This window comes from Cydia amplana, chromosome 20 (genome assembly GCF_948474715.1).
Source record: "Cydia amplana chromosome 20, ilCydAmpl1.1, whole genome shotgun sequence".
Classification (NCBI taxonomy): Eukaryota; Metazoa; Arthropoda; class Insecta; order Lepidoptera; family Tortricidae; genus Cydia; species Cydia amplana.
The window spans coordinates 12911221-12933823 of record NC_086088.1 but is presented as its reverse complement, the minus strand read 5'-3'; the positions used below and the strand labels follow the sequence as shown (position 1 = coordinate 12933823).

Sequence of the window (22603 nt, the reverse complement as noted above, 5' to 3'; positions counted from 1 at the left end):
ATGGGAGTCCCACTTAAATATTTATTTTATTCTGTTTTTAGTATTTGTTGTCATAGCGGCAACAGAAATACATCATCTGTGAAAATTTCAACTGTCTAGCTATCACGGTTCGTGAGATAGAGTCAGTCCATGAAAAGTCTGCAGCGGATTTGATAGCCCACGCAGTGCACGTGTTATTTTAAACGTCAAACTTTAATGAAATTATGACGCATAAATGACACTTGCACTGCGTAGGCTATCAAATCCGCTGCAGACTTTTCTTGGTCCGACTCTACAGCCTGGTGACAGACGGACGGACGGACGGACGGACGGACAGCGGAGTTTTAGTAATAGGGTCCCGTTTCTACCCTTTGGGTACAGAACCCTAAAAATGCCTAAAAATCAGGTTTTAAAGAGTGACCCAGGAGAACGTAACCATGGCAACGAGTGGCAAGAAAAGTCGATTCACCCTTTTAGCCACTATCTAGTTTCCCCAAACTAGTATGTGCACTCGATCGCGGTAAGCCTTACCGGGTAAGGTGTTCGTCCCCCACAGAGTCCACGGTTCACAGCTAGGGTTGCCAGATCGAAAGGTGCTATTATCGGGAAAAAATATAAATTGTTCGGGATTCAGGGCTTTAAGTCGGGAAAAAATAACATCGCACCCTCACCGCAAGGCCCCACTCCCACGCCACGCGCGCCCCGGCGCACGCTGACTCGCTCGACGACAGTTCGAAACTTGAAATTATTGTTTTACGTGAAGCTGTTTTTCGGGACAATTTTCACTTCGTCGGGAATCGGGAACACATGCTCAGAATCGGGAGAATCCCGCCAAATCCCGACCATCTGGCAACCCTATTCACAGCGCGGCGCTCTTGTGGCCTTGCGGCGCGGGCGCAGGCTTCCTGTGCGCACACACGCGCGGGAACAGCACGAACTTGCCGCCGCGGATGTGCTTCGTCTCGTGGATGGCGCCCGCCACCAGCCACGACGCCGTCTATACACACAACGCGACATTATAGACAGGCAGAAAATGCCTTATTAACGCGCAAACATTTACAAATGCATAAAATAAAAAGAGTACCCTAAAAAAAATAACATGCAATGTGATTATCATTATATCTTCCATACAATCTGTATGCTCTGCCGGTTTAATGTTTTCCCACATGAGTATTACATATGAGAAAACCGAAACAACGTAACCATAATACGCTAATAGCTTGCGTTATGGCATGAAATGTCTTTGTGCAAGTATACATATATTATTACAATAAAAGCTACAATGGTCACCTGGCAGTGCTCCCAGCTCCTGCAGTCCCTGGGTACCTGCAGCCGGTCCAGCAGACTGGCGGCCAGCTGCGGGACGACGGGCTGCAGCACGATGGCGGACACCCGCAACGTCTCCAGGGCCAGGTGCAGGACTACGTCCAGCTCGCGTTGGCGGTTCTCCTGCAATGGTCACCTGGCAGTGCTCCCAGCTCCTGCAGTCCCTGGGTACCTGCAGCCGGTCCAGCAGACTGGCGGCCAGCTGCGGGACGACGGGCTGCAGCACGATGGCGGACACCCGCAACGTCTCCAGGGCCAGGTGCAGGACTACGTCCAGCTCGCGTTGGCGGTTCTCCTGCAATGGTCACCTGGCAGTGCTCCCAGCTCCTGCAGTCCCTGGGTACCTGCAGCCGGTCCAGCAGACTGGCGGCCAGCTGCGGGACGACGGGCTGCAGCACGATGGCGGACACCCGCAACGTCTCCAGGGCCAGGTGCAGGACTACGTCCAGCTCGCGTTGGCGGTTCTCCTGCAATGGTCACCTGGCAGTGCTCCCAGCTCCTGCAGTCCCTGGGTACCTGCAGCCGGTCCAGCAGACTGGCGGCCAGCTGCGGGACGACGGGCTGCAGCACGATGGCGGACACCCGCAACGTCTCCAGGGCCAGGTGCAGGACTACGTCCAGCTCGCGTTGGCGGTTCTCCTGCAATTATAAATGACGATTTTTAGGGTTCCGTAGCCAAATGGCAAAAAACGGAACCCTTATGGATTCATCATGTCTGTCTGTCCGTCTGTCTGTCCGTCCGTATGTCACAGCCACTTTTTTCCGAAACTATAAGAACTATACTGTTGAAACTTGGTAAGTAGATGTATTCTGTGAACCGCATTAAGATTCTCATACAAAAATAGAAAAAAAAACAATACATTTTGTGGGTTCCTCATACTTAGAACTAAAAACAAAAATTTTTTTTCATCAAACCCATACGTGTGGGGTATCTATGGATAGGTCTTCAAAAATGATATTGAGGTTTCTAATATCATTTTTTTCTAAACTGAATAGTTTGCGCGAGAAACACTTCCAAAATGGTAAAATGTGTGCCCCCCCCCCTGTAACTTCTAAAATAAGAGAATGATAAAACTAAAAAAAATATATGATGTACATTACCATGCAATCTTCCACCGAAAATTGGTTTGAATGAAATCTAGTAAGTAGTTTTTTGTTTTATACGTCATAATCCCCTAAATACGGAACCTTCATGGGCGAGTCCGACTCGCACTTGGCCGCTTTTTGGATCAGATTTAATTTTGGCCATATAATATCCGGATTTATTACTTTCGCTGCAACACAAACATATGGGTGAATCAACTTTTTTTGTCACTCGTTGCCATGGTTACGTTCTCCTGGGTCACTCTTTAAAACCTGATTTTTAGGCATTTTTCACCAAACACGCTTTTTTGTGATACTTATAAACCCTTTCCATTGAGGGTCGTCTACCAAGCGTGTCAGAAGAAGGTAATTAATTAATTAATTACAATGTCTTCTAACAAACTATGCTAATATTGTCTCTTGGCTGACCGGGCAGAATAACCACAAGAAATAGTTGATCCACCCGTATAGGTAATAACCTTGCGCAGTTCCCACGGCTTGAGAGCTTCGAAGAACAGGTTGCAGGCGTGCAGGGCGGCGATGGTCTCGTCCACCGCCTTGTAGAACTGGTACGTGGAGTAATACTCGCGACATTGGTCTACAAACAGACACTCTTTTATTTACATTTAAACATACTAACCCTTTGCATCCCTGAGGCCTTTATACTGGACAAACTAAAACATAAGATTGAGGAGACCAATAGGCTTTCAATGTATAATAATATGTTGTCTTAATATATGTATAGGTAAGTTAGTATGGTAATTCAATAGATATCACAAAATATAGACTGACTTTAACGCCATCTGTAATGTAAATGTAATAACGAGACATAGTGCCTATAATAGTTACAATAATATATGTATTTTTTAAGCTTTAAATGGATTTGGATCTATGCGATTACGTTTCGCTTTGCGAATTGAGCGGTCTCAACCTTGTACAGAAGCCTGACCGCTTCGCGGGTCTGTTACCTGGCAATCTTTCCACTCGTGTTAGTAACGCTTGTGTGACATCCCGCCTGGCGAGTTGTGCCGCCTCGGCCTTGTGCAGCGCGGGGAACTCGCCTCGCGGGTTGAGCGCGGCGCCGCAGCAGCGGGACACCAGGTTGCCCAAAGTGTCCGCCAGCTCCGAGTTCACTATGTTTATTAACTTGCTCTCACTGTAATCTGAAAACAAAAACATAAGTCCATGTAAAAAATTAAAACAGTAAAACACTTTTTTGCATCTGGGGCCTGTTTCTCAAAAGCTTGTAACTTGTAGTACAAGGGGAAGTCCCTTTCTAACAGAAGCTGTCAAAAAGTGACATCCGCTCGTATTACAAATTACAAGTCACGAGCTTTTGAGAAACGGGCCCCCGTTAGAGAGAATATCTGGGTGACCGAGCTTCGCTCGGAAAACATATAAAAACTCGAAAATGCGCGTTTTCCCAGAAATAAGACCTAGCTAGATCGATTTTTCGCCCCCGAAAACCCCCATATAGCAAATTTCATCGAAATCGTTAGAGCCGTTTCCGAGATCCCCGAAATATATATATATATATATATATATATACATATATATAAATAAATATATAAATAAACAAGAATTGCTCGTTTAAAGGTATTAGATATACCAACTATCTTGGGTCAGAACTGCGCCAATCGTATACTTACTGGCGTCGCTGTGTAACGTGCCCTCCCTGAGCAGGAAGTATCTTAGCGCGTCGCCAGTGACGGGCGCGTCCCTCGGACACACGACGTTGCCCAGAGACTTGGACATCTTGACGTGGTGGACGGTCCAGTGCGCGTGGCACACGAGCGCGCGCGGCGGGTGCCGCCGCGCCGCCATCAGGAACGCCGGCCAGTATAGACCGTGGAATCTAACATTTATTTATATATAGCTGCCCTAGTAGCACGGTCGCATTTTTATCGTTTGTCACGTTCTAACAAGTATGTAAGTGCGAAAGTGACGGGCATAGTGATAGTCAATAAAAATGGAACCGTGCTGAGCCCGCTGGTCAACCAAATCTTGTCAGTAGAAAAAGGCGCGAAATTCAAATTTTTTATGGGACGATATCCCTTCGCGCATACGTTTTTCAAATTTGCCGCCTTTTTCTACTGTCAAGATCTGGTTGACCGAGTATATTTATTAATCTTAATTTTATTATTTTTATTTTTAAATTTATAATGTAATTTTTGACGATCGTGATGAGAAGATAAACATAATTTTGACGAATGTAGCAAATTTATAGTGTAATTTTCATCTTGAAATAAATACAATACAATACAAATACTCTTTATTGCACACCTCATTACAGAAAACAATACGGGTAATACAGGAAGAAGAGGTTAAACAACAGGCGGTCTTATCGCTAAAAAGCGATCTCTTCCAGACAACCTTTAGGTAGCGGAAATTAATAAATTTATGTCATGTCAGTAGGTAGGTAAATAAATCTAATTCTATGAGCCTAGAGCACAGACAATCCAACCTCTAGACATAGCATAGTCGCGCTACCCCCTCTGCCACACATACGGTAGCGTTACTCCATCTTCGAGTCAATCCCGTGCCGTGATTGGTCCGTGTGTTTGAACGGACCAATCACGGCACGGGATTCGCTCACCTCGTCCCCCCGCACCCCCGTATTTTTGGCAGCATCGGTTTCATGAAAGAATTGGCCTAAGCTCAGTCTAGAGGTTGGATTGTCAGTGGCCTAGAGTGTCCCACTGCTGGGCAAAGGCCTCCCTCCTCGCTTTCCACGTATCCCGGTCTCGACCCGTATCCCACCAGTTCCTGTCAAAGGCGTCGAGGTCTCGCCATCGCCGTCGAGGTTTGCCGCGACCCCGGGTTTGATGTGGGACCCGATTGGTTTTTAGGGTTCCGTACCCAAAGGGTAAAAACGGGACCCTATTACTAAGACTCCGCTGTCCGTCCGTCCGTCCGTCTGTCACCAGGCTGTATCTCACGAACCGTGATAGCTAGACAGTTGAAATTTTCACAGATGATGTATTTCTGTTGCCGCTATAACAACAAATACTAAAAACAGAATAAAATAAAGATTTAAGTGGGGCTCCCATAAAACAAACGTGATTTTTGACCGAAGTTAAGCAATGTCGGGCGGGGTCAGTAGTCAGTACTTGGATGGGTGACCGTTTTTTTGCTTGTTTTGCTCTATTTTTTGCTGATGGTGCGAAACCCTCCGTGCGCGAGTCCGACTCGCACTTGGCCGGTTTTTTTAGTTTTAGCCCACAAACCATCCGGCATTCGGCAAACGTGTCCCGCCCAGTCCCACTTCAGCTTGGCGGCTGTTTCAGCTACGTCCGCTATTTGCGTTTTGGAGCGTAGTACAGTGTTTTTGATGCGATCGGTCTAAAATTATATATTTCAATAAAAAGCGAGCTGCATAATTGCATGGACACACTGAGAATGGAATTCATTCATAAAGTGGCCATGCATTTTAACAGTTCGCTGTACAATATGCCTTTTCTTGAACCTAAAAACACGTATAATAAAATTAATGTATGTATCTATACTATAAGAAAATAAGCGCCGTTATAAACACCGCCCCGGTCCTGATTTTTGACACAAATTCAATCCAAGAACAGTGTCGCTGGAGCTAAGAATGCCAGGCTTTAGCTTTTTACTGTCCTAAGTAGTCCTTTCTTCGTTTTGTGAAGCGTTTGCATACTAACCAACGGCCTAAAGACAATATAAAATGTAGTGCAGCTTTTTGGACAAAACTTCCAAAGTTCGTGTTTGAAAATCCTTAGTCTTGAGAATGACCATGAAGTTCAGAAAATGGGGAAATTCTAAAGCATATAAAGAGCATGTATGTACTTGAGTATATCCTTCCCCACGACATGCACGTCGGCGGGCCAGGCGCGGCCGCGGGCTCGCGTAGTCTCCTCGTCCGGATATCCGGTCGCGGTCAGGTAGTTGACCAGCGCGTCCAGCCACACGTACACACTCTGCTCTTCGTCTCCTGGCACCTGGGACAGGGGACAATAAGTGTGCACTTGTTAGGGGACGATCGACTCGCTAGAAACATTCTGTTGCCATGGTGATGTCTCCTGCGTTACTCTTAAAATTATAGCTACCTATAGTTAAAATATATATATTTACTATCTTTGATTACGGGGCATTAATAAATAAATAAATTCATTTATTTAAGGACCATCAGGGATCATTTTTTGTTAGTACTTACGACTATGCCTTATAAAATATTGTTAGTATTATGCTCTATAAACTATACAATGTCATTTTGTAGCAAAATATAAATAAATTAATTGAAATTAAAAAGAAATGAAATTAAATTAGTGAATTAAAAAAGAAATGAAATGAAATTAGTGAATGAATTTGAATTAGTGGCATGTAAATTATTTCAGTAAGGAAAAAGTAATTTTTTTTCTCCTGCGTTACGGAAACAATGACAACATAAAAAATAAAGTGATCAAAAATTCCGTTTCGATTGCGATAAATTGCACCCAAAAAAAAACTTGAATTAGGTGTTTTTTTATTTCCATTGTTTGAATAAGTTACCCGAATAGCCCAGTGGACCCGCGAGGCGGGTCGGCTGACGGAGATGTCGGGGAAGTACGGTTCCCGCTCTAGCTGTTCCTGTAGCTGTTTTTGGAACTTGCTGGGCGTTATTACTCCATCTGCAATTATATAAACTAAACATATTAAAATTACTTCTAAACATGCGCAATTTTACATTTCAGAAACTCAGCGATTACATTTTTTTGTTAATACTTACAACAAATTAAAATTCAAAAACATGATATTGGCGGTCTGAGGTGGGGGGTCGAGGCGGAGACGTAGTCAGTGAAACAACCAGTCAGTTCGACGTTACGTTTAATACTAATCCTAAACTAACACACTACAGCACGCCACACCACACCACCGGGGTTGGCAAAAAAAAAAAGAAAAATAATACACATTTTTTTTTTTTTAACATAAACAATGTCATAAACACAATTGTAATATGCCACACAATATAGATGTTTCAATTACTAATTTGTTGTTTTTCATTTTAACAAGTATTACTTAAGAACACTTACAATGTGTATGGCATTTTAATAGTTTTACATAATAAAAATATAAGTATGACAGTTAAGACACGTTAAGTGTCCGAAACGAACAACTTAGTTCTATTAATATGTACAGTATCCTCTTTTCCGTTGACAGAAATTACAACATTAGGGTTTTCTAATCTAATCACTTTGTATGGTCCTTTGTATAACGTATCGAGTTTGTTACCGGTTTCACTTTTCACTAAGACGAGATCGTCCTTTTTATAACTCACTGTGTTCACTTTTGTATCGTAAGTACACTTTCTAAGTTGTTTACACTTTATCAAGTTTTCACGCGCGTCTTTGTGTGCCGTTTGTAATCGATACCTTAATTCTAAACTATAATCACTAGGGTTATACAATGGTTCAATTGTACTTCTTACTCTACAAGGTAATTCACATGATTTACCAAAAACAAGTTCAAACGGGGTGTACTTTGTTACTGTATGTACTGAGTTATTATATGTGAAACACCAATATGGAAGCCAATAACTCCACGTTTCTGGATATTTATTACACTGTATTCTTAGATAAGAACCTAAATTTTTGTGACTATTTTCGAGGGAACCTATTGTTTCATGGTGATATGCTGTTGATTGGAGTTTATCTATTTTTAACAGTTTACATACCTCACTCATTGTAGAGGAAATGAACTCGGTGCCCCTGTCCGTAACTATGGCTTTGGGTGGTCCATATCTTAATATAAAATTATTAACTAAACTACGTGCCACACTTACCGTATCTTTACTTCTAAGTGGGTAAGCTTCTACAAATTTGCTCAGCTCGCACTGAATAGTAAGTATATACTTATAATTTTCGTCGTCTTGATCGATCGGTCCCATTAAATCTAGAAATACCTTATCAAATGCCGACGAGGCTGTAGTCGTCACTACCATCGGCTCTACTGTATGTCGAGAGTGTTTGTGCTTTTGACAAGACTCACACCTTCGCACGAATTCCCTGACATCATTTTCTATTGATGGCCAGTAGAATCGTCTCTTAATATTGTTAACCATTTTACGTACCCCCGCGTGGCCACTTGTGGGCAGTAAATGGTAGTCACTGATTATGAATTTTTTTTCGTCATCATCGTATATTCTTTTTACTCCTCTTAATACACATACGTGTGGGCCGGACCACTGTTTACGATTATTTATCTCTTGTATTATCCGTTTGATAAAAAGCTCGTTTTCATCATTTTTAATAATACATATCTGTTTGACGTCAATTTCTTTACAGTAATCACTCAATTTAGTTACAAATTCGACTCGCGTAAAGTGTAATCTAAAATCGAGATTTACATATATTATTTTTTTATTTTTATCATAACTGAAACATTCATTCTTTTTTATTATTAATTGTCCTTTCTTTTCTAATTTGTTTACTTCCTCGCCTTTTACTAACATCATTTCTACTGCATTTTCTGGTATTCTTAATATCTCTACAACACGCGGTTGATCAGGCCGCTTGTTTGTGTCGATACTAGGAACATCATTTTGCACACTTTCCGATTGTATTCTTCTAGCCTGTGCTCTCGTCATCACTGTCATAATTTGATTACTCATCTCTTTCAACTCGTTAGAAGTAATTACTATACGTGATAACGCGTCCGCGACTACATTATCTTTTCCTTTCACATAACAGACGTTAAAATCATACTCTTCTAATAGTAGTCGAAATTTTAATAACCTACTTGATGGATCTTTCATTCCGAAAAGGTAAATAAGTGGTTTATGGTCTGTCATAATAGTGAATTTCCTCCCGAATAAATATGGTCTGAAATATTTTATACTCCATACTACGGCTAGTAACTCTTTTTGTATCGTCGGGTAATTTTTCTCAGCTTTATTTAATGGCCGACTGGCGTAAGCCACCGGTCTCAAATCGTAATTACATAATACCGATCCTATCGCTGTACCTGACGCATCTGTTTGCAAAATAAATTGTTTATCTTCGCTAAAATCCGGATATTGTAGTATAGGTGGGGAAATAAGTTTATTTTTTAAATGTTCAAAATTTTCATAACATTCTTGGGTGAAATTGAACGGTACATCCTTTTTACACAGATTAGTTAATGGCAACGTAATATCAGCAAAGTGTCTTATAAACTTTCTATAATAATTACAAAATGCTACGAATCGTCTAACTTCATCGGCATTTGTTGGTATCGGATAATTTTTTACGATTTTAATTTTTTCGGGATCCGGTAAAACACCTTTTGCTGAAACTACGTGACCCAAGTAAAGAAGTTCAGTTTTTAAGAATTGGCACTTAGTCGGATTTAATTTTAGATTTACTTGTCTTAACCGTTCAAAAACATCCAAAAGGTTTTTATTATGAATCTCTAAATTTCGTCCAAAAATTACAAGGTCGTCAAGGTACACGAAACATTTTTCATAATTTAGCCCAGACATAGCTACTGTCATTACTCTAGAAAAAGTACTAGCACTAGTGCGCAAACCCATTGGTAATCTTTTCATGGAATATTGGCCTGTATTTGTGGTGAAACTTGTGTATTTACGACAATCTGGGGTAAGCTTGACTTGATAATAAGATTGGCTGAGGTCTAAATGCGAAAAGTATATGGCACCAGAAAGTGAATCCAATATTTCCGTAATATTTGGTAACGGGAATTTATCGTCTTCTAATTTCTCATTTAATTTACGGTAATCAATTACTAATCTCCACTCTTTTTTATCTTTATTTATTCCTTTTTTAGGTACTAATAGAATAGGACTAGACCATTCGCTTCGCGTTTCCTCAATTATGTCATCATCGATCATTCGTTTAATTTGTTTTTGTATTTCCTGTTGTTGACTCTTAGGTACCCTATAAGGTTTTACATATACCGGACTACCATTCTCTTTAACCTTAATCGTATGTTCGCATATAGAAGTACTTGTAAGTTTATCACCCGGTAAATGAAATATGTCAGCATACTTAGAACAAATAGCTTCAATGTTTCCACGCTCATTATGTTGCAAGTGGTCAAGTTTCAATAACGATAACAACTCTTTAGCCCGAACGGAACTTGAGTCGCACTTGCTGAATTGACACATGTTGTATTCGCTTAATGCATACAATGTAGGTTGAAATGTAGGTATTGTTATGTTGTTATGGCTAGTGTTAAGAATTTTAATAGGGATTACATTGTTACGTGGTTTTACTATTAATCCTGCTAGAAGCACGTTTTCCTGTAATTCTTGTGGGCATACAACACAATCCTCTAGTATTGTTTCATTTAATCTAATATAATGAATAGATTCGCTGCGAGCGGGAATCGATAAATGATCACGGCTAACTTTTGTTGAACCGTAAATCGGCACAGTCGTCGATAGGTCTTGGTTTCTTAATGTTAATTGAAAGATTTCTAAGTCAATATGAGCTTTATTTATCTTTAAAAAGTCGAACCCGATAATTCCGTCTGATTTTACAGGTAAATTGTCAAAAATATGAAATTTATGTTCGATTGAATAACCATTCGGAGTAAGTAACGAAATGTACGTATATGCGCGGGAATGTAAAGTACCGCCTAAACCGCGTACCGGTATGTCCTGTTTGTATACAATAGCATGTTCCGATAACGCTTTGGATTTAATAGCTGATAACGAAGCTCCAGTGTCGACTAACCATGAACACTCTTTATGTGTTGTGTTTAAAAATACATATCCGATATTATCGTCAAAGGTTAATACATGTTCTTTAGGCACGAAAAAACTCACTGGTATTCGGCTGTGTAAGTTCGTTGTTTACATGAGTCGTAGTAAGTACTTGTCCCCTACCACGAGGAACTCGACCGCGATTCGAACGCGATCTTACATAGCTGCCGCGAGACTGGTATCTGTTATACGTAGGTATGTTATAGTTACCTCTACTTTGGTAATAACCTCGGGTCGATGCATTGTAATTACCTCTATACTGTCCTCGAGTTGGTGTAATAGGGTGACCTCTATAAGGTCTGTACCCGCGATACCCGTAGCCGTAGTGGCTCCTGTTGGACGACTTACCTCTGAAATTTAGTATGGTCTCTGGCTGCGCGGACTCCTCGTCCTGCGCAGCACGTACCGCGTCCTTAAAGTCCGTGTAGTCTCGAGCCGCTATAATGGTACTGAGACGTCTATTCCGTAATCCGTCGGCAAACTTTTTTATTGCTAGTTGCTCGTTTATTGGCTTAAGTACCTCACAAGCCTTTTCGTTCGTGTTGGCTTGTGAGATAGTTAAGTTAACGAAGATATCTTCTATTTCGTTAGCGTATTGCGAAATAGACCTCTCACCCTGTGAAACACTGTTTAGTTTAATGAGCAAAGCGTTAGCTGATTTTTTGGTCAGCAAGTACTTTTTCATATCCGCAATTAAATTTTCGCAAGTGTCATACTCAGATTTAAGTTTTAATTTTGCAGACTTTGTTAACCTTGTGGCTAGAACAAATTTTATTAGTAGTTGTTTGCAACTACTTTCCTTGAGGCATCCCTCATACATACTGACTGCATCAATTAAATTATTTGTTACATCTTCAGAACCATCCATTACAGGCAACAAAGTCGCCGCCGTTTTTAATTCGAACTTGTCCATGGTAGTGGTTATCGTACAGCTATTTTTAGAACAAGCAGGTTGCGTTATGTTACACTGATATGACAAAATCTTTTTATAAACGGACTCTATGTTATCTATTAAGTTTTCTAGTGTATATTCAGCATATTCTATCGCAAAATCACTCTTATTTAAGTTAACAAGAATCAGATTATATTTTTCATACAGACTAGTGGCATTTTTTATTTTGTTACTCACATTTAATGGATACAATTGCCTTTTCTGACCTAGTTTTCTTAATGCGACTTGAATATCCTTTAAACTTTGAAATACAACATCAAGTTCTTCCATAAAAATAAAGATAAGAGTTTACTATTAGTTTCAAGGCGATGAAGACAATTAAAAAAAACTTACATAACTATAGGGACCGCATAGTTACGCGCACACATTTATGTCGCCGGTATCGGTACCTCCTGGTCCTGGACGTCGCCGCTGGAACGATCACCGCGCCCCGACATCCTTAAGCGAAGTCTCCGGAATGCGTTGTCCCGTAGTTCATGTCTCACCAGCTTTCTATGACAATTGTTATATTGTCTGTAGACGATATATAATACGCCAGCTCCACACAGGGCCAGCACCACCGACAGCAAGATATTGTTCACGCTTGTGTGAGCCCTTATTTCGGCTCCGGCATCGTTTAAGTCGCCGTGCTGGTTCACGATGACCTCCTTATTGTCACACACGCACTTAGAGCATTCTTTGCCCATTTTTATTAAAGTTTTTTCTGAGTGAACGGAACACTGCATACACCACAAGCGCACGAGTCGCGAGTCGCGATTGCGTCATTATTCTCGAGTATTCAAAAAGTCCTTCGTTAGCGAAACGCGCTGGCTAGGATCGCCATCTGAGGCGGGGGGTCGAGGCGGAGACGTAGTCAGTGAAACAACCAGTCAGTTCGACGTTACGTTTAATACTAATCCTAAACTAACACACTACAGCACGCCACACCACAGCGGCCCCGAGCTCGCACATCCATCTCGCTCACGCTTACGCTCAGTGAGAGTGAGAGAAGAACACGAACCAACGGTACCATAAACAATCACTGTAGAACAGTCAAGTGTAAAAACATGGGTGCATACCAGCAGGGCTCGGAACCGGTATTTTTGAAAAACTCCGAAATAGCCCAATATTTTGAATTATTTTATGCTCTTTGCGTAGAACTGAAACATGTATTTAGGTTAGGGTGATTCACTTTACTAAAGAAAAAAAAAAATCTTAGATTTCCTTGCTCCCCAATTTTTGTTTTGTTCGTTTGATCGAAAAACGTATGTGCACCAAAAATCAGCCTATTCTAACAACGCTTAGTGGTCGCTATGATTTACGAGTAAATATTATTTTACGAAGTATGGCATTTTATTCGCATTATTACCCGATATTATTGGTGGCGTAGAAAAAGTTGACCGTGTAGCTATCATTGTCAGTAGCGGTGGAGAAGAAAAGCTTTTGGCGGTACCAGCCATCAAATGCTTACAGACCCTCGACGACTGGCAGTTGAGAGCTCAGGTGCGTGGACTCTGCTTTGACACAACTGCTTCGAACACTGGGTTGAACTTGGGTGCATGTACTTTGATTGAGGAAGCTCTAGACAAAGAACTAGTTTGGATTGCTTGTCGACACCATGTTCTCGAAATAATTCTTATTGATGTTTTCAAAGCTTTGTTCGGATCGAGCAGTGGTCCTGATATTGGTCTGTTCAAACGTTTCCAAAAGAAATGGCCGGAGATAAAACAGGAAGAATTCTCAGTTGGCAGCGAAAATTTGTATGAGAACGCGGAACTCATTGCATTACACCAGGAAATGAGTCAATACTACAATGAGGCGATAAACCATCAACAACCCAGAGATGATTACCTTGAACTGCTGAATTTGTGCCGTATCTTCCTCGGCAGCTCGTAGATAACTGCTGAAGCTAAGTTCCGCAAGCCTGGGGCTTTACATCATGCTCGCTGGATGGCGAAAGCTATTTACTGTCTAAAAATATATCTATTTCAAGACCAATTCAGACTGACAGCAGCAGGTGGATCGATTACACAGCTATCCCTGTTTGTGAGTCTCCTCTACGGGCGATATTGGAACGAAGCTCCGCTAGCTGCAAAAGCACCTCTTAACGATGCAAACTTCATATCACAGCTTCAAGACTATCCTAACAAGAAGATTAGCACCATTGCTCTGAAAGCATTTCGCCGTCACCTCTGGTCAGAGCAATTGATCGGTCTTTCTTTATTCGATCCAAGAATTACACCCGAGACAAAAAGAATGATGGTTCAAAATCTCCAAAAACCGCCAACAAAAAAAGCTTTGAAAAGACCAGAGGGAAAAACCTTTCAAAACAGCAGCCATTGCCATTAGAGATTTTTTTTACTCAAAGAACGAAAACTCTGTTTGACTTGCTTGTCAATGAGGGCCAAGACAAGTCACGAGCATTTCTAGTGAAAGATCCTTCAGAGTGGCATACTGATGAAATTTACACTGAAATGCAGGAAAAAGTCCACCAATTGAAAGTGGTAAATGACTGCGCAGAGCGAGGTGTTGCTTTAATACAAAGATACAATTCTAGCATCACAAAAAATGAACAACAAAAACAATATCTTCTCCGTGTCGTTGATATTCACAGAAAGAAATATCCAGTTGCGTCGAAATCTAACGTATTGAAAATGAGCTCGGGAGAAAAGGAAAAGTAGGGTATTGAATTATTGATTTAAAGATAATATGATTATAATGCAACTTTGTTATATTCTACTAATTTTACTTAAATGTTAATAACATAAGTTAAAAATTTGCAATCAAAGTACCATATACAAAAAAAAATACTGCTTTTCATTGTACTCGAAAAACGTGTCATTTCATAGCGACCCCTAAATATTATTCGATTTCGTTTAAATTTTGCATAGGGATATAAGAGGTGATATGGAACAAGAAGAGCCTTGTGGAAAATACAAAATCAAGAATATTATTTTTTGAATCACCCTAATTTAGGTAACAACTTTGTTTTATTAGATTCCCCCATTAAAAATTAAATAATAAACTAAAGAACGTAATAATACCGGTATTTTTGTATGGAGCAAATACCGGTTTCCGACCTCTGCATACAACTGACTCAGAAATATGTCCCATAGTTCTTAATTTGCTGCCATAAGAGCTATTTAAGGGACACATTGTTGAGTATGATGAGTGAACTGATATTGTTAGAGTGTAGTGTACCTGTCTTGAGCCACCGCAGCAAGTGTTCCCGGAAGGCGCTCAGCCGGAACATGTAGTTGGGTTCCTCGGTCCACTCCACCTCGTGCCCCGTCTCCGCAGACACCTGCATCTGCACACACACACACAGAACACTGCTACTGATACAATAACCACCGTGTTTATATTACCTAAAACAGATACTTATATAAGACAGCTCGATCAACCCATTTGGCCCAACCAATCAAAACAAAATTGTAAAATACAGACCATAGTAACTAAATGAACGGTATTTTCGGGGTACATTCCTTTCGTAAAACTTACTTAGCATTAAGTCCAACATAGGACTAAGGGTTGAACACACCCTGTATATAATATAAAACAAGACGAGAAGCAACGACTTGCTTGGGTTGGGTTGTGTTGTGGGTGCCTTATTTAACCACTGTGGTGTGTGTGGTGTTGTGTCAAGTCAAGTCAAGTCAAAAATATCTTTATTCATGTAGGCCTAGCAACAAGCACTTATGAATCGTAACATACTTATAAATTATCTTAAGCTAATTATCAGAGCAATTTATTGATGTTATTATTCCATAATAATATTGGATTATTATACAAATCAAATTTAACACAAATATAAGAATTTCACAAAAGGATCGTCAAACATGAAAAAAAAATTGTATAAAAAATACTAGTCTAGAATGTTTCTAGAATAAAATCTAAATGTCAAATAAATAAATAAAAAACACAAAAGAAGTACAAACATCGGAATATTCGGAATATCAATTTCCTCATCATTAATCAAATATACCTAATATATAAATAATCATTTCGAATAACAATTAATCCCACGTTGTTTTATCATTCATGTAGTCTTGTGTGGTATAATACGCTTTAGATATAAGTTTACGCTTTACATAATTCTTAAATTTATTAATAGATAATTCAGTAATATGGTTTGGAAGTGTGTGTGAACCACTGTGGTGCACTCCACATGTGCTTAAATAAATAAAGAAATATGTAAATATGTAGTTAGTTAGTTAATAAGTGTGTGTATGTACCTGCTAACATTAGTTGTAAGATTAAAATGTGTCACTAAAGCTTTGGATTCCTCCGAAAACGGTGCCGTCATATTACGGCCGCTATATAGCGTTGACTGACGTCACTAGAACGTTGTCTATGTAAACAAGATGGCGCGGTTTCCTAGACGGCGTTACGTTACGTTGATTGTCAACGTAACGTAAGATGACGGCCGTCATGACCTTGTCGATAGTTTCGTGAACGTTTTATTAGATAGCGGTGACGCCATTTTGGAATAAATGACACGAGATTTGAATAAATGATTCCGTACTACGATTATTTTCCTTGTCTGATGATATTTCATCCTCCAAGTGAATTATAGATGATCAAGCAAATCTTGTCAGTAGGAAAAGGCGCGAAATTCAAATTTTCTATGGGACGTTATCCCATCGCGCCTACATTTTTCAAATTTGCCGCTTTGACCTTGGTGGATGACGGTGTGTTATGACGCCGTGGTACTTTCCACATGTCGCCACCGTAAAGACGGCCGTCTTTTGCTGCCGCTATATGACGGCCGTCATATGACGGCACCGTTTTCGGAGGAATCCAAAGCTTAACGAAATTGATCCTTTGTTGGTTTTAAATAAATTTAATTTAATTTTAATTTATTTAAAAAGTAAGCGTACCTTTTTTCAGAATCAGAATCAGAATCAGAATTTTATTGGTAAAAGTATAACAGAATTTTACATGTCAGGCATAAAAATATATTATAACTAGATATGTCACATTTTTAATTCATATATCTTTTTTAACACACAGTTAGTTATTAGTTTAAGTTTAATTTTAAGATATTTGCACAGTGATTGCCAGTTTAACATTGACTAAGTATTACAATATTTATGAGTGGGCCAGTGATATCATTTCAGAGTATTCGTCAATTGTGTAACAAGCCTTATCTAGTAACAGATTCTTAACCTTGTTTTTAAAAACTGCATCGCTGGGCGCGTTTAGTATGTCAGCTGGAAGACAGTTGTACATTTTAGGCCCCAGTACACCGAGTGTTCCTCGAACCTTAGCTAGCCTCCGCGACGGCACGACTAGAAGGTGCTGGCCGCGCGTGCTCCTGCCGGGGGCATGGTGCTGCGCGCGAGTCGGGTACGACCCGAGGTTGTACCGGACGTGCAGGCAGGCTTCGAGAATGAATACGCTAGGTAGGGTGAGTATTTTGAGCTCTTTGAATAGGCCCCGAGCGGGATGATCGTGCGGTTTGTTAGCAATTATTCGAACGGCGCGCTTTTGGATTTTGAACACCTTTTCACGATCAGCCGCTGTTGCCCACAGGTCGACGCCATATATCAGGATGGAGTGGAAGTAGCCGTAGTACGCCTTTTTAATGTTATCAGCGGATAAGGTAGGAGCTAGCCTCGACGGCTTCCGTCCGTTCTGCACGACCTCCCTCGTGTGCGCCTCGGGCACGAAGCTCTCGTCGCTGACAGAGTACCATTCAGACTACACGGCATTGTAAATGTGTCCCTTCTACTCGCTAGGGCACTAGAACTATCGAACAACTATGTATCGGAGTAGCTACATAGTGACAATATAAGAAGCGTACCTTCCGTCCGTTCTGCACGACCTCCCTCGTGTGCGCCTCGGGCACGAAGCTCTCGTCGCTGACCGAGTACCATTCAGACTACACGGCATTGTAAATGTGTCCCTTCTACTCGCTAGGGCACTAGAACTATCGAACAACTATATGTATCGGAGTAGCTACATAGTGACAATATAAGAAGCGTACCTTCCGTCCGTTCTGCACGACCTCCCTCGTGTGCGCCTCGGGCACGAAGCTCTCGTCGCTGACACTGTACCAGCCAGAATACACGGCTTTATAGATGTGACCGCCTTCTACCAACTCGTTCTGGAATAGAAGATAGCGGTAGAAATTTCACTATTTTAGCATTTTTTTTAGCATTAGAAAGAAGGTAAGCGATCTTGACATGTCTTTTAATTGAAAAACGCTTTTTAAAAATCAGTAACATATACTTATGAAAGCAGAAGAATATAAATGATCGTATTAGATTCATAATTGTTACATATTTGCCGTGACTTATTTTTAAAACATGTATTTCAATTAAAAGACACATCAAGATTGTTTACCTTTTTTCTAATGCTAAAAAAAACGAACTATAAAACGGTGGATTGTAACCTATTAAAATTTGCATAAAAAAATTCCCCCACTTCCCTGAACCAAAAAGTTGTACTCTTCCAATATATGTACCTATTCCTATGTTACGAAAAAATGTAACTACATGTAATATGTAACTAGGTACAAATTGTGATCCATTAATTGCAATTTGCGATAATTTTGCTTGTTACTTTTACTTGTTTGTGCTATTGTGACAGTTTTTCTCCGACCTTGGCTATAGTAATTTCACTGACGTTAATGCCGAGAAGCCATTTTACCGATGCTAATGAAATACCAACATGTGGACTCTACGCATCCAGCAGAAAAAAACATTCCCAAAAACATGCAAAAAAAATTAAAAATTCGGTCTCTCATCATATTTATCATACACAGACAAGAGCTTAATTATGGTCGCACACTATCAAATGGCTCGCAGCGTAGACAAAATGACTTTTCCTCACTGCGCACAATGTGGAATCTAGACAAGTTCACTGAGATGTAAAGTGTACTTGTTTGCTGAGGTATATGCTACTCAAAGGTTGTCTAGAAGAGATCGTGATTTTTAGCGATAAGACCACCTGTTTACCTCTACTTGAGTTGCTGTATTCATTTGTATTGTTTTTGTATTGAGGTGTGCAATGAAGAGTACTTGTATTGTATACGGTGTGTATACCTGTAAGTGTATACGTACCCAGAAGTGAGCCACAGCCTTCTTGTGCCTATCCTCCGTGGTCCTGACGAAGTCCGTGTGTTCCACGTTGTACTCCGCGAAGAGCCGGCGGTATTCCTCCGAGATGGCGGAGCAGTAGTCGGCTGGTGCTTGCCCGGCTCTTGCGGCCGCTTGCTGGATCTTGGTACCGTGCTCGTCGGTGCCTGAGCGACAATTATAGGCTTAGAAAAAAAAAACTGACCAAGTGCGAGTCGAACTCGCGTTCCAAGGGTTTCGTACATAAAGTCCGACTCACGCTTGACTGCGCATTTCTATTAGGTTTCCTGTCATCTATAGGTAAAGAACTAATTTGTGTATTTTTTTAAAAATTTTAGACCCAGTAGTATCGGACAGACAGACAGACAGATAGGCAGACGCACGATAAGGTCGATAAGGGTTCTGTTTTTTCCTTTTGAGGTACGGAACCCTAAAAACTACTGTCTATTACATATTAGTCATAATACCTAAACCAAAGAGTTACTGACGTAGAAGTGTAAGGTCTAAGAACAAATCGTGGCCCTGAATTTGACAGCTAAAATAGATGGTGCTATTCGGCATCATATATTAGTATAATATTTGTCCTGGTGGAAAAGCAACTTCCTGATATGTTCAGTTTTATAAACAACATTAAGGAAGTATGTGGAAAATGACACAAGTTGAAACTGAAAATATTTATAAATCACTGGCAGTGGAACAATAAACATATTAACGATTTGCAGCTCTATCCTGTTAGTATTTAAGCTGCTTTTGTAATGCTGTGCCTACTGCTCATACCATTCTTCAAGATTGTTGTAAGAACTTACACAATAAGAATAAGAAACAGTCTTGTTTTTCTGCATTTGGATAAAGATTTTTGGCTCATGCTCATGACTGCACACTGTGGAGACGAGCATCAGTAGATGGTCGCGATCCTCAGCAATGAGCGACCGAGCCGAGGAAGAAGCTAAAGATGTTTTCCATGTCATTTGCTATGTGGCTGGGGCATAGACTAGGAATCCTCTAGACGGAGTTTAGAGCAATTATTTCATGAAATCGATGCTGTCAAAAATACGGGGGTGCGGGGGGAAGAGGTGAGCGAATCCCGTGCCGTGATTGGTCCGTGTCTTTGAACCACACTGACACTTTGACTCGAAGATGGAATAAAACTACCGTATATAGTGGCAGAGGGGGTAGCGGGTAGCGTTATTATGCTCAGTCTAGAGGATGTCTTGTCTGTGGGCTGGGGAAACTCAAATTTCAACCCTTACTGATTAGATAGATGCGTAAGTCGGTAATGTCGGTATATATCTGTCTCTATTTCGTATTAAGATAATTTTTGTGCCAGGGAAAGATAGAACATAGTTTTTATCAAGGAAATAATAATTCTACATAGACAAACACGTGGGCAAATGTATAGAATATTTGTATTAAAAAGAAAGTAGCTATGTTTGAAATCGAAAAGTAAAACAATAGTGTAACAGACAGGCAACATTTAGTCCCCTAATAATGTTTACAAGCTGCTATAAAGATAACAGGTAAACCATAAAATGTGATGGTTCAATTGTGGCTCATTTCAAGTGGATTTGTCTAAATTGAACCAACTAACTACCAACCATAAAACACTCATAAAACTGGAACATTATGATGTGTTGCACTCATTCACAGCATATTACTTTATTTTTTTAAAGTTTTGTGCCTGTCGTAAAAGGCGACTAAAAGGGGTCCTCGGGGTCGGAGACGGTCGGTCGCAGCTAGGGACTGCGACTGCAAAAAGAGGGGACCCACAAAGGGGCACAACGCTAGGACGGCACTGGCGGGTTCATTGGAGATCCCAGAGCCGTCCGAAATGCGCCGAGGAGGACAACTGGAAGGTTTTTAGTTGGTGAAAGTCCGACATAAACTCCGCGCTGTCCCTGCGGTGCAGAGGTATCCATAACGGATTTTCCTCCCAATAAAAAAAAATTCCTAAATACAAATATCTTTATTTTGCTTCAAAATGTGGTACAACAGATGTATAAAAGTAAAATGGATGATTATGGGCCATCTAGCAAACTGCAGGTCTTGGTCTTGTCCAGGGACATTTTGGCAGTGGCTCCTAATCTCATAATGCAACCTTTAACAACATTTAACTTGGCATTACCTGTGCTAAATAAGACATTGCAGTTGGGGTCTGTCAGCTTCTCGAACCTTTGTATGGCGTCCGCCACCACCGCAGAGTACAGGTGCCCTAGGTGAGGGGCTGCGACAAACAATGCACTTATTAGAACTGGGACTAGGCCAGAAATGTATCTTGCGCTTTGTTAGCACTTTCTATCAGGTGACGCCTATATAGGGTCTATCAAGAAGGACTGGTCAGTTTGTTATATAAGCACACTTGGATCACACTGTAAGTAACCTCCTTTCAAAAAGTAACTTCCAAGTGCCTCACTGTGACTTATTTACAATAACTTTGCTAAATCAATTTATTAGAAATAATTTATAGAAGTAGCATGAATGCTGAAAAAGAATATAATCATGCTTAAATAAGTTTGAATGAGGAAGAGAAACTATAGATAAAATTGCAAATAAAGATTCATAGGTATGTAGACAAAGACACAGATGTTATTATGAAATGCATAAACTTTAATTATGAATAAAAATATTGTTATTGTTAAATAATTTTAATAATAGGAACTCCAGTGAATTAATAATATCTAGTTATATTTGTATCATGATTAACTTATTAATATCTAGCAGGGATTGCGACGCCAATTTGACTATGAACTCAAAATAGGATTGGAGCCGGCCAGAACCAGGTATAGCTTAAAATAATTTACATAAAAATAGCCAGTAAAAAGTCAGCAAAAGAGCTTTAAACAAACAACTTACCGGCATTCACATAGAAGATCGGCGTAGAAACGAAAAATGGTCGTTTCTGAACAACGGAAGAAAATAATCGTAATGTTAATCTCATGTTAATGTTTGTTTTGGAAAACCACAAGAAAATAACCTCGAACGAACAATTTATGAGAGAAAGGTCACTCGAAATGAACGCACTCGCCGCTTATCTCTGTCTGCCGACAAAGTAAACTGTTATACCATCGCATAAGATAAAACAGGACACCTCTGTTTGATAATTAAAATGAAAATTGTCTTTCAAAATGCTTTCAAAAGGAAAACATTTCCACGAGACAGCAGGCAAGAGTGATATGAAGGTGATTTAGGAAATAGCTTTAACTAAAGCATTTTTGTTGAAAATGTGAGGTAGTTAATTTAGCTGGGTTATACGTTCTGTGTTCCGATTTACGTACTGTTTCACAACACTGGGTCAAATGTCAAATGTTCTACTACTCGGATTACTAAATGTTTTAATTAAAATATAGTGTGTCAAAGGTCTGTTTGATTTCAAACATAGACAGAGAGAATCATACTATCTTTGTCTTACACTAGTACTAGCACCCAAAAGAAAAGGATGAGTATAGATTTTTTTGTTCCTATTTGCTGACAAGATTTGGTTGACCCAGTATATGTAACAGC

The 22603-nt window shown here is 40.2% G+C and overlaps 1 protein-coding gene across 1 annotated transcript; it reads right to left on the bottom strand.

Annotated features, from left to right (window-relative positions):
- Positions 1-838: 838 nt before the first annotated feature.
- On the bottom strand, positions 839-22396 carry LOC134657765 (methionine--tRNA ligase, mitochondrial). Its single transcript, XM_063513330.1, is given in 13 exon segments — positions 839-976; positions 1614-1778; positions 1780-1944; positions 2868-2986; positions 3357-3551; positions 4038-4243; positions 6199-6350; positions 6901-7019; positions 15225-15333; positions 18013-18132; positions 19091-19272; positions 21228-21326; positions 21956-22396. Coding segments are annotated over 13 exon segments (1854 nt in total). The 5' UTR covers positions 22041-22396.
- Between the last annotated feature and the right edge of the window lie 207 nt (positions 22397-22603).